At 53.1% G+C, this 12763-nt stretch overlaps 1 protein-coding gene across 2 annotated transcripts in view; it reads left to right on the top strand.

Moving 5' to 3' along the window:
* The window catches only part of SSH1 (slingshot protein phosphatase 1), a 55643-nt gene that overhangs the window by 35571 nt on the left and 7309 nt on the right, over positions 1–12763 (top strand). For both annotated transcript variants that reach the window (XM_043438387.1, XM_043438393.1), the window contains 7 exons: positions 480–674; positions 1657–1750; positions 2647–2775; positions 5848–5894; positions 7704–7850; positions 9379–9579; positions 11895–12465. In XM_043438387.1, coding sequence (XP_043294322.1) covers positions 480–674; positions 1657–1750; positions 2647–2775; positions 5848–5894; positions 7704–7850; positions 9379–9579; positions 11895–12465 — 1384 coding nt within the window. The remainder of the gene's footprint in view (positions 1–479; positions 675–1656; positions 1751–2646; positions 2776–5847; positions 5895–7703; positions 7851–9378; positions 9580–11894; positions 12466–12763) is intronic.

Genomic DNA, 12763 nt, shown 5'->3' with positions numbered 1-12763 from the left:
GTCTGCAGTTTCGTTTTTTCTGCCCCGCTGCCTTCCCAAACCTCTTCTGCAGTTCTCATATTAAAATTAGTTTCTAGAACTCATTTCCCTAGGAAATCTGAGCATCTAAGCTGTTCTGACATTGATGGGAGGGAGCTGAAAATTAACTGACTGAGGACACAACCAGACCTCTGTGCCGCGTGTTGAGGAAACTTTCCTTCCAACTGCTCTGCTAAACTGGGGTCCCTGCCTTCAAGGTAACCGCAGCCCCAGCAGTGGATCCGTCCTTGGGAGCCCACTGCGGCTGGAACATGACCTGGGAGCCTGCCTGACTGGGCGAGTTAGGAAGCTTTGTTGTTCCCTCCTTGGGGCTGATGATGGGTGCTGTCTTGGCCCTCGGGGTCGCTGCCCCGTGTCCCAGAGACCTGCAGAGGGGCCTGGCGGCCGTGCGGCCCCCTCGTGTCTCCTGCCCCTGACCCTCTCCCCTCCCCGGGCCCCAGGTCTGCCCTGCAGGTCCTGCACAAGGCCTGCGAGGTGGCGCGGCGGCACAACTACTTCCCGGGGGGCGTGGCGCTGCTCTGGGCCTCCTACTACGAGAGCTGCATCGGCTCCGAGCAGAGCTGCATCAACGAGTGGAATGCCATGCAGGACCTCGAATCCACGAGGCCCGACTCCCCCGCCCTGTTCGCAGACAAGTGAGTACCCGGACCCCCGACCCCGGGCCGCACAGCGTCACAGCCCCGTCAGGGGTTCCTGACCTGCAGCCCCCTGGGGTTGTGTTTGGCTGGAGGAGGATCTGTGACTTCCATTCCCCCTTTGGAAATTATAGATGAATTCAGGTGTGAATGCATGTCTAGGGAGCGGCTCCGTAACTTCCTCAGCCTCCCCATGCCGGTGCTCCAGCCCCTCCTCCCCAGGGCCACAGACAGGGTTTGCAAAGCCTCTTCCTCTGCTTATAAGAGTGAATATGTTTATAAGATGAATGTAACGTCTGGTCCCTTGGGTCCCGAAACACAACTGCGTGAAAGCAGGCCTGGGGCCGCCACTCAGAACGCAGAGGTGCCCTGCCACACTCAGCTCTAGTCCCGAAGGAGGGAGCCGCCCGCCGCTTCTCTCCTGTAAGCTCCTCGTCCTGAGTGTGCTGTTCCTCAGGGAGGGGAGCCCCGCAAATGTGGGGAGGACCAGAAGCCATGTGTACGAGGCCTCCAAGAAATTACTAGAGCACTGGCGAGAATACGTGCCTTCAAGTATAATGAAGGCGCGTCACATGCGAGAGGGATTGTCCTGGTCGGTCCGTGTGGTCCCAGCGTCAGGATCAGGCTGGCCTGTAGAAGGTGCAGGGAGGCTTGCAGATGTTGGTTCTGTTTGAATGTGTAAGGGGGTAACAGGAGCCGGATACAGCTGGGCCACGGGCTGCCTGAGGGCCCCGGGGTTCCAGCCTCCAGCCCTGCGAGTCTGGGGCTCTAAAGACCCGCATGAGGAGTGAGTGTGCCTCGCCACCACCGTTTGCATCCTCGGTCTGCTGTCCCCCCCGGCAGCCCCCTGGGAACATCCCCGCCCCAGGGAGAACGTGCCTGAGCCGTGCTCCGTGCTGCCCAGGCGCAGCTGGGGTTTCTGTGAACGCCGACCACAGGCCTCCTCCAGTTCTGCACATCCCTAAACACGACTTCTCCCCAGGCCGACCGAAGGGGAGAGGACGGAGCGTCTCATCAAAGCCAAACTCCGGAGCATCATGATGAGTCAAGACCTGGAGAACGTGACGTCCAAAGAAGTAAGAGCGTGTCCCTGCTGGGCAGGCCAAGGTTGTGGGTGTCCCTGCTTCCAGTCGGGTAGATCCGAGAGGTTGAAGCTGCCATTGTAAAAGTCACATACGATCTGTTTACAAATTAGTGCGTGTAAAACAAAATCCTTCCAAAGCCAGGTAAAACCTCCCTTTAATGTTTTTGTGGATCACTAGTTTTCTTCTTCTTGTTGCTTTTTGTTGGCGGAATGCTGTGAATTATAGTAACAGCTGAATTCAGTAACAGGTTGACAGTATACAAAACAGTCTTTTTATGAAACAATACATAATGAAGCCCATCATGGTATCTTCCAAAGCAAGATGAAATTGATCTTACATTTTCACGGTGATAGATTTGAGCATTGGAAAAGCATTAAGTGCTTTCAGCTCAGTAGAAAAGATCCCAGGGAATCAGATTCCTTCTTTGAAATAATAAACGTCCCCCAGTCAGAGTCACTTTGAGGCCATGTAGCCTGTTTTCCTGCCACCCACACGTGTGTTCGGTATGTCTAAATGTATATGTGATGACTCTTGAAAAAAGCCCCCAAAGACTTCCTTTGAAAACAGCCACAGTTGGGCTTCTCAGGATGCTCAGAGGTAAAGAATACGTCTGCCAATGCAGAAAACACAGGTTCAATCCCAGGGTCATGAAGATCCTTTGGAGAAGGAAATGGCAACCCACTCCGTGTTCCTGCCTGGGAAATTCCATGGACAGAGGAGCTTGGGGGGCTACAGTTCAAGGGGTTGCAAAGAGTCAGACATGACCGAGAGACTGAAAACAGCAACATCATAGTTCATGTTGTGACTTGACTTCTCTGAAGGAACTGGTTTGTTGTGGGTTTTTTGTTTTTTTTTTTTAAACCCTTCTAATATTTTCCACTCTGCAGATTCGTAATGAATTAGAGAAACAGATGAACTGTAACCTGAAAGAATTCAAGGAATTTATAGACAACGAGATGCTCCTTATCTTGGGACAGATGGACAAGCCCTCTCTCATCTTCGACCATCTTTATCTCGTAAGAGGCACAGCGCCCGGCGGGGCCTGGCTCGGGGCGGGGGATGTAAATCAGACCGGGATTTGTCTGGAGCTTGCAGCAGATGATGAGGGGGGAGAAACTTGAGTTCCTGGAGCCTCCGTCCGGACTTTACGGGGACTCCCCTCTTGACCCTTTTCTCTGGCCTGCAGCCTACTAGTTTGCTCCCCGAGCTAGATGTTGGAGCCGAGGCTCCCAGCTGAGCTGCCGGGAGTTGTCTGAAAAGCTCTCTGGCGTAGGCGGCTGGCTGCCCTTTTCAGACACACGCCACCTTCCTGCCTTCCTTGGTCACTACCAGAAACCCCCTCCAAATGGTCTGCGGGCTGAAGGAAAAAAAAAAAAGCCCAGTTACTGAAGGGAGCACACATGCCCAACCCCAAAATCAGGCCTCGGCGTCCTAGGACTGAGAAAAGGTAGAGGAGGCAGCATTCCCCCGCCCTCCCTGCTGGTGCACACGGCTGCCCCGGCCCTGCTCCCAGAGCCCGTGGGGGGAGCAGACCCTGCTGACACACAGCCAGCAGGGTCTGCACATCCATCGCTCCCTCCACCCCATCTCTCGCTCAGATTTTCATAAAGCTGTCAATCTCCATAGAAGGCAACTGGCACGTTTTCAAAGTCAGGGGGACCGTAGAGGAAGGCACGTTCCTTTAGTGAGGGGTCTGCAGGGCATGATGGAGACTGGAAACCACCCTCCCCTCTGCCCCCGCCAGCCACATACAGGTTCCCATTCCACAGCCTGACCAGCTAGATGCCTGGGAGCAATCCTTTTGGCCTCACTTTTCCTTCATCCTATACCTCAGGGCAGAAGGGCCTCCCCAGGCTGCTCAGTGTTGATTCAGGAGAGGAGGGTTTGATCCCTGGGTTGGGAAGATACCCTGGAGGAGGAAATGGTATTCTTGCCTGGGAAATCCCAAGAACAGAGGAGCCTGGCCGGCTACAGTCTGTGGGGTCGCAAAGAGTCACAGAGTCACTCTGAGTGACTGAGCAAGCACCCACGTAGCTCAGCGGACCTTTACGAAGCTTAAGTTAGTGTGTATTTAAACACCGAGTGTCGTTTCTGTAGGCACTCGTAAGTGGTAGCCATGGTCAGAGCAGAAATCACTTCCTTGGGAAAGTTGAGAGAGCATATTGGCTGCTGAATATGAGAGATTATGAGAGAGCAATATGAGAGAACATGTTGGTGACCGACTGTTTTCTGCCTGTAGGAAGTTATCAGTAGTTCCCCAAATGTGTATGTTGTGCTATATACTTAATGGAGTAAATATATGTTTAACATGTTTTTATATATTGATCTATAACACCAATCTATAAATATTTAATGTAGTATATATGTAAATTGGTTACAAATGTGTGGATTTGAAGCCCAAATCTTGAAAGCAGTCCTGTCTCTACTCTTCTCCCTGCGAAGTGGGTTATCTTCCCTGATGGCCATACAGCCAGAGGCACCTCGGCTGTATCCACTAGGTGGTGATCACGGCAAGGGGATACTCTCAGCCGCAGCAGAGCTCTCTTATTTTTTTCCAGTGTGGCTCGGTGCTTTATGTCACTTTTTCCATGAGAGATACCAAAGGAATTTTTATATTTGAGCCTCTCCCTCCAGTATGAAAAATCCAGCTAGTTGCCCGCACACTGCCAGCTCCACTGGGGCCCTTGCCTCCGGAGGGTCCGCCCTCTCGGGAAGGGAAGTTTATAGGGAGACCACGAGGGTGCTGCCGCTCTTGTGACTCTGTGTCCATCACATTTCCGAAGAGCAAAGTGGTGTTTTTAATCTTTGGTTTTTTTTTTTTCCCCTTCTGTATTCTTTGCCTGCTTGGAAATGGAGGGTTTGATTTTTTAGAAAACCATTTTTAAAATACGAAGTTACAACGTGTGACTTCCCTGATGGTCCAGGGAAGTCTGAGTTCCCAATGCAGGGACCTCGGGTTCAGTCCCAGGTTATGGAGCTAAGATCCTGTGTGCTGCACAGAGCGGCTAGAAAAAAACAGAAACATGATACAGATGGTCAGGAAACATAACGGGGCATCCCTCATGGCTCAGCAGTGAAGAATCCACCTGCAGTGCAGGGGATGTGGGTTTGATCCCTGGTTGGGAAGAGCCACTGGAGGAGGAAGTGGCAATCTACTCCAGTATTCTTGCCTGGGAAATCCCATGGACAGAGGAACCTGTCAGGTACAGTCCGTGGGGTCTCAGAGAGTCGGACGTGACTGAATGACTGAATCACCACCAGGAAATACAAGTCTAAGGAAGAAAAAGCATTCTCAATTTGACTATCTAGAGGCAGTCACTGTTATACTCTGGAATGTTTATTTTTCTGTCTTTTGGGTTTTTTTTTTTTTAATGCATTTATAACTTCTTAAAAAGAGAAAGAAAAGGAAAGGAACCATACTAGTTGATTCTGTAGTTTTATATTCTGCTTTAGAAAACCCTTTTTCACTATGTGGCATTTCCCTGTGTCATTAAATACCCTGCAAAAGTAGGATTTATTTCAATGGCTCCATCACATGGACCCATTATCATTTGTGTTACTGATTTCTTCTTGTCGAACCCATGGATGATTTCTGCTGATATGTTATTATAAATAACTGTAAATATCCCTATACATACATTCCTGTGTGAATTCTGGGTGTTTCCTTGGGGTAGCCTTTTGTAAGTGGAATTTCTAGGTCAGAGGGTGGGAACTTTTTTAACATTGCCAAATACTTCCCAGAAAAGGTAAACCCATTCCTGCCTGCAGTGAGCAGCGTGTAGAAGTGCCTTCTCCCGCCTGGGAGGTCAGAGGTCACTGCTTCTGGTGCCCGGGACCCTGCCGGAGACCTAGGAAAAGGAGTGGTGAGGGGGAGGGGGCAGGGTTTCCTGACCTGCCCTTCTCCCCGACGATGCCTTGAATTCTCCGGGAGCCTGCCTTGATACCGGCCTCTTTGAGTTGGCTTCCTCCGAGGCCAGGGGCTGTCGAGATTCCACAGCACCCTCAGGGCTGGCGCACACCGCGCATCCCGCAGGCAGCCCTGAGCTGATGTGCAACACTCACAGGGGTCTGTGTGATCTGTCCCCCAGGGCTCTGAATGGAATGCATCCAACCTGGAGGAGCTGCAGGGCTCAGGGTGAGTCTGCTCCCCTTGTCTTCCCTCGTCCTTCCAGGCAGCTTAGAAACTCAGCTCGGCCGTCCCGTCAAGGCCGAGCCCTGGTGCTGCCCACCCGCCCGCCCGGAATTGCCCGCACCCCAGTCTCCAACATGGCTGCTGGCTTGCTTGATTGGCATAGCTAAACCAGATGTGCTTTGAAATGCCACCTCCTTGAATAATTCGGGGGCTTTAGATGTCACTGGGGTTTGGAAATGTGGGTGTCAGGGAGAACGATTCTAAGCCACCCTCGAACTGTACAGGGCAGCCTGGATGCTGGGAGGGCCATGAGCCCCCTCCTAACGCCCCACTGCCTGGCAGGGAGGCTGAGCATCCCAGTGCCTGTGAGCCAGTCAGCAGTGCTCCCGGACCACTCCCGGTTCTGTCTGAGGTGGTACTTCTGAGCCTGACACCTGCAGTTAGATACTCAATATTGGCCAGAAACCTACGCCTCAGTCTGAGAAACGCTCGGCAGCAGGAATAAAAAAAATGTATAAATCTAGACCTTTAAGGACAAGTGTCTGGACATCTTTTTAAAAAACAACACAGCCACAAAATCACCATCCTTGTGTCTGACATGATGGCATTCTTGAATTACTGCATTTAAAAGTCAAGACTAAACAAATCTTAAAATATATCTTCAGAGCTACTGGTTAAGATGTGTTCTTTCAACAGAAAGGGATCTTGAAGTGGAGGGTGATCCTATCTATGCTTTATCTTGCTGGGAATAAATAAGTGATTTTAAAGGTTTTTCTTTTTTTTCTAAAGCATTTATAAGTATTCTCTTATGAGATCTATTTGAGGTGTTTTCAAACTCCTGAAATTTTGGTCTTCCAGGAATGTAAGTATTAAGTTGAGAACTATAGAACCTGGGTTAACTGGGTTAGCAAACCCTCCAGACTATTTATTTATTTATAGCCTGTCTTGTTTGAAAAAGGATTTAAGGCAATTCCCAAGGGCATAAATAATGGATGGATATATTCAGTTTAACTACTTAAAAGTGGAGACATTGGGTTTTTTTTTTTAAAGCCTCTGTATACTCATAACAGTTATGAATTTTGAATCAAGAGAGTTAAAAAATGTGTTTAAATAATACATATGATGAATTTCTAGAATTAACATTGCTTGACAATGCTTTGAATGAAACTTTCTTTTTATAAGTTTTTTAATGCAGAAATTTGTTTTTTATCACAAACATATATTCTCATCATACAGAGGGCATTTAAAAGATACCAGAATGGCAACCCACTCCAGTATTCTTTCCTGGAGAATCCCACAGACAGAGGAGCCTGGCAGGCAGTCCAGGGGGTTGCAGTGAATGGGAGATGACTTAGCAACAGACTTTCACTTTCAAAACAAACAAAAAACCAAAAAAAAAACCAAAAACAAAAACCAAACAACCCCGCTATGAAATTCTGCCATGAAAACACAGATCTTTTATAAAAGTGTATTTAATGTTCTCTCTGCACAGTTTTTTTTTCTTTTGTGTTATCTTTTTTTTTTTTCTTTGAAGAATAATTGCTTTACAGAACTTTGTTGTTTTCTGTCAAACCTCCACATGAATCAGCCATAGGTACACACAGATCCCCTCCTTTTGGAACCCCCCTCCCGTCTCCCTCCCCGCCCCACCCCCTAGGTTGATACAGAGCCCCTCTTTGAGTTTCCTGAGGCACACGGCAAATTCCCATTGACTATCTAATTTTACCTGCGCAATTTTTTATTGCTCTGTTTTTTGTCTATCCTCGTTCTGATTCTCCAAATTTGTTCTTTATCTTTTTATTCTCATTGCAGTGTTGACTATATTTTAAACGTCACTAGAGAAATAGATAATTTTTTCCCTGGCTTATTTGCCTACCATAACATCCGAGTCTATGATGAAGAGACCACAGACCTCCTCGCCCACTGGAACGAGGCGTACCATTTTATAAACAAAGCAAAGTAAGTGGGCGGAGCAGCCAGAGAACCCAGGCTGGGGAAGAAGCCGACTGGCGGCCACGGGGCGGGCAGACATTAACGGGGACCCCAGACACAGCCCCCTCCTGGCTCGAGGGCCAGCAGCGCGTCCCAGTCCTCTGCTTGTAGAGCACAGCACCGCAGGCACCGGAAGGGCCCAGTCGTTCATCTTCTCCGGGGCCCCAAATGGGCGCCTTCTCTCCCACCCGCCGTGCCGTTTGGCCCCCATTTCATCATCAGCTCTGGCTCCAGGCACAGCTTCTGTATCAAGTGCACGCTCTCAGGCGCTCTGCCCATGGGGAGTTGCTGAGCTGGAGGAGAGAGGGGGGCATGCGGGCCAGACATGGCTCAGGGGACCTTTGGGGCTGCTGCCCTGGAGGAATCTGCCCAGACATCTGCTCGGACAAGTGCCTGGAGCTGTGGCCGCCTCCACCTGAGTTCGCTGGACTCCCGTTCACGTAGGATGGGATCGACCATCCCCCTCTGCCCTCAAGCCTGTTACCAGTGTCAGCCTGTCTTGTCCTCACCTTACCTTCCCAAGGAACTCCTCTGTCTCCCTGAAGTAGGACCAGCAGGAAACAACTCTTGAGGTGCTATCAAGAGACACCCACCCCTTCTGCTTTGTACCCCTCCAGCTCAGAGCTCCGTGATGTGAGACCAAATCTTAGTTCCCCTGGGTTCCCGGGGCATAGACTTCAGCAGTCCAAAAAAAACAAGCTCAGATCCAAGGATGAATTTCAAGCCTGGGGTAAAGGAAGCGAGCCTGTCCCCACCTGACAGGTGGGCTGCTTCTAACGTAAACAGGAGGCTGGCGCCCTACCTCCTGTACCAATAAACCCTCACAGGCGCGGCCTCCCCAGCCTGTGCCCACCCCCGCCCCCCAGCCTGTTCCCCCTCACCTTCTTGGAGCAGCGACAACTAAAGCAACAGTGTTCCTGGCCTTGCCGTGTCTGTTAAATCTACCCTGCCTGGACCCGTACCGTCTCCTTACAAAAGACCTATCGGCCCGTCTGTTTCCTTTGGCTTCTTTCTCTGGTGGCTCCTTGACCCTCCTGTCTGCAGAGGCGCTCTCTCTCCTGGGACCCTGGAGCTTTCAGTCCGCTGACCCCATTTTTCTGCAGTAACCCACTCCCTGTCTCCATCTGCTCTGCAGATAACTCCTTTTGCTGCTGCCCAGTTGCTTCCTGCCCAAGGGGCTCTGGTCCTCCAGCCCATCCCAGCCAACCCAGGAAGACTCCTGCTTTGTCCCTCAGTTCTCTCCCTGCCAAACTTGGGCCTGGCTGGAGAGCTCCGTCTCGATTTCCCATTATATGCTAATCGATTTGGCAGCCAAGTTATTTCTTTCTGAGGGCCTGTGGACACCTGCTACCTTACTCGCAGGACCTCGGAGGGTTTGGGTAATGAGATAACCTCAGGGTTTTTTGTTTTAAAAATATCTGTCTCACGGAACCTGAGAGAATGCAGCTGTGTAAGCTCTGCCCTCTCTCCCCGACCCCCGCCCCTGCCGCTGCAGGAGGAACCACTCCAAGTGCCTGGTCCACTGCAAAATGGGCGTCAGTCGCTCGGCTTCCACCGTCATAGCCTATGCGATGAAGGAATTTGGCTGGACCCTGGAGAAAGCCTACAACTATGTGAAGCAGAAACGCAGCATCACGCGCCCCAATGCGGGCTTTATGAGGCAGCTGTCTGAGTATGAAGGCATCCTGGACGCCAGGTGGGTGACCATGTGCCGGGAAGAACCGACGGGCCGAGCCAGGCTCCAGGAGCCCTACCGCCCCGCCGTGCTCAGGTCCAGGTCCAGGGTTGGCTTCCACAGCCAGAAATCCTGCCTCGGGGTTGGGGGGTGGAGGGAGCCCGTCTGAGCAAAACAGCTATTGTTTGGGGTTTGATTAGCGGTTTCCAGGAGGGATCTGTGTTGATTGTGTTGGCACGCACAGAAAGCTGTTCTGCGGCTAGAGGGAGCAGGGCACGGCTTCTGATCCAAGGCAGGACTCCCACGTGCAGCTCGGCCTGGGGCTGCCCCATTTCCTAAGCATCTGCTCTGTGCCCAGCTCCATGCCAGGCTTCACCGCAGGGCAGCCCCAGGGACTGCAGGGGCAGAGCTGGGCCTGCTGCCGCCAAGCTGGCAGCTCAGGCCTAGCTCATCCATCTGCCCCGGCCGCAGTCTCCTCTCCTGAGTTAAGAAGTAACCCCATTCCCCCTGCCCTGCCTCCTACTCTTCCCTGGTAGCTCAGTTGGCTGCCTGCAATGCAGGAGACCCCAGTTCAATTCCTGGGTCAGGAAGAGCCCCTGGAGAAGGGATAGATTACCCACTCCAGTATTCTTGGGCTTCCCTGATGGTTCAGACGGTCAAGAATCCACCTGCAGTGCGGGAGACCTGGGTTCGAAAGATCTCCTGGAGAAGGGAACGTCCACCCACTCCAGTATTCTTGCCTGGAGAAGCCACATGGACAGAGGAGCCTGGCAGGCTACAGCCCATGGGATTGTAAAAAAATCAGATATGACTGAGCGACTTTCACTACCCCCTCGTAGGGTTGTTGTGAAATTTCCATGAGCACCATCTAGATGCTTCAGTAGACCCATCTCCTGGTCAGTGATGACGTAGCTGCTTTTTAATTCTCTAACTACCACCACCCACCTACCTACCTACCCTGATGTGAGAAAGGTCTGCAAAGGACAGCTGCTGCTGCTGCTAAGTCGCTTCAGTCGTGTCCGACTCTCTGCGACCCCATAGATGGCAGCCCACCAGGCTCCCCCATCCCTGGGATTCTCCAGGCAAGAACACTGGAGTGGGTTGCCATTTCCTTCTCCAATGCATGAAAGTGAAGTCGCTCGGTTGGGTCCGGCCCTTTGCGACCCCATGGACTGCAGCCTACCAGGCTCCTCCGCCCATGGGATTTTCCAGGCGAGAGTACTGGAGTGGGGTGCCATTGCCTTCTCCTGCCGAGGACAGAGGATCCCTCATTTACGGGGAGTCTGGAACTGACACTGGAGGTTGAGGTGTCCTGTGTCATACAGCCAGAGGGCGGCCCGGGGAGGAGGGGCAGTCCCCAGGCCCGTCGGCCTCTGGGGATCCCATGCAGGGTGATCCTGCCTCCACGGAGGGGTCCGCAGTGACCCCAGGTGGATCCAGTCACTCTCCCTGTTCCTTTTCCGCTCAGTCTGTCCAAGGCCTCCCTGACAGCTGTTTCTGCCCAGCGCCATGGGGAGGCTGCAGGCTAAGCCCACCGGCGTCTTGGCCGCGTCTGAGGAGGCAGCTGGGGGTCTGGAGAATAGGCCTGGACATCCCTGGACTCCTTCACTGTCAGCCGGAGAGCAGCTGGACAGATGTGCAGGCAGGGCTGAGGGGCGGGGATGGACGCATCAGCTCCTTCAGCCCTTCAGTCCCTTGTGCCGTCAGCGGTTTGCAGCCCAGCCAGGGGTCTCCAGGCCAGGTTCACAGCGGCACAGCATTTTGACCTTGAGTCCCAGCCCCATCTGAGGGCCCTCCCGGCCTGGCCTGGCCTGGCCTGGCGCGCACACACAGAGCCCATGGCCATGAACGATCGCAGTGCTACTGAAGAACAACAGCAAGCCACATGTTTACGTGGTCACGTGAACGTGTGTAAACTTTTACCAACTCTCTGCTTTCATCCGCATTATTTCCCTACAAAGGAAGTAGGAAAAGATTCAGTTTCTTATTTGACAGAGGGCGGGGAATAGAGACGGAGCGTAAATGGTGTGACCAGGTTCGCCAAAGTGAGCTGGGACACTGGGGCCGTGGTAGGATTTCGGCATCCTCATCGCGTGACAAAGCTGTTTATGTGGCCATCCACAGACCACTCATGTGGGAGCCGTGATGACTTAGGGTCCCAGGGCCTTTTCCATCATCCCTGAGTGTCTCGGGGGTAAATGATCCCAGAGAGGCTTCACCCAGGTGAGCCCCTGGTGTCCACCCAAGCCTTGGGCTGCCCCTTCCCCCACCAGCTTCTTCCCGGGACCCTCTGGGCACTGGCCTAGGCTCACCTTCCTCTGCCCTTCTTCCCCCAGCAAGCAGCGGCACAACAAGCTTTGGCGCCAGCAGGCCGACGACAGCTGCTTCCAGCAGCCTGGGGATGACCCCGCGGGGCCTGGGGACTTCCAGCCAGAGACCCTGGACAGCACCCGAGAAGCCCAGCCGCCCTGCTTGGACGCCGCTGGCCCCCCGCCTGGGTTCCCGGGCAGCGGGGCGCTCGGGGGCCCCGCTCTGCCCTGCTGCTTCCGGCGACTGTCAGACCCTCTGCTGCGGGCCCCCGACGACGAGACGGGCAGCCCTGTCCACCTGGAGGATCTGGAGAGGGACGCTCTGCTGGAGGAAGCCACTCAGCTGGCAGAGGCGTCCCAGCCAGCCAGACCACCCCCAGAAAGCCCCAGACTCTGCGAGAGGGAAGTGACGAAGAAACCAGAGCCTGGGAGCCCCCAGGCCCAGGGTGGCTCCTCGCCGCAGGCGGAGGAGATGGAAAGGGAGGAGGCCCTGGGAGCCGGGAGGTGGGGGCGGCCCGCAGCCCAGCTCGATAACCTGCTCAACCGGGAAAACCTAAACAACAACAACAGCAAGAGGAGCTGCCCGGATGACTTTGAGGTAGGTGTGGGGGTGCGGGGGTGGCACACATGCCTGCCACTTTGGTTCCGCCCAGGGGGCAGCCCTCCCCCATTTCACAGCTGCCTGTGGCAGCCCCTGGGTGGATTTCTGAGAGGTTCTGCAGGCCCGTGGGGATGGTAGACAGTGGAGGACCAGAGGCCCCCGAGGAATGTCTAAACACTGCTCCCTTGACCCTGTTGCCCTGTTGCTGTGTTAGGCAAGGCTTCTAAATCTTTTTTTCTTACGTAAAATGTAAGACATATAACTTGTTACCCAGCTTTGATCTTTACCAGTGTGT

Source organism: Cervus canadensis, chromosome 1, assembly GCF_019320065.1.
Source record: "Cervus canadensis isolate Bull #8, Minnesota chromosome 1, ASM1932006v1, whole genome shotgun sequence".
Lineage (NCBI taxonomy): Eukaryota > Metazoa > Chordata > Mammalia > Artiodactyla > Cervidae > Cervus > Cervus canadensis.
Note: the sequence above shows the minus strand (reverse complement) of the source record. Positions and strands in the feature narration are given on the sequence as shown.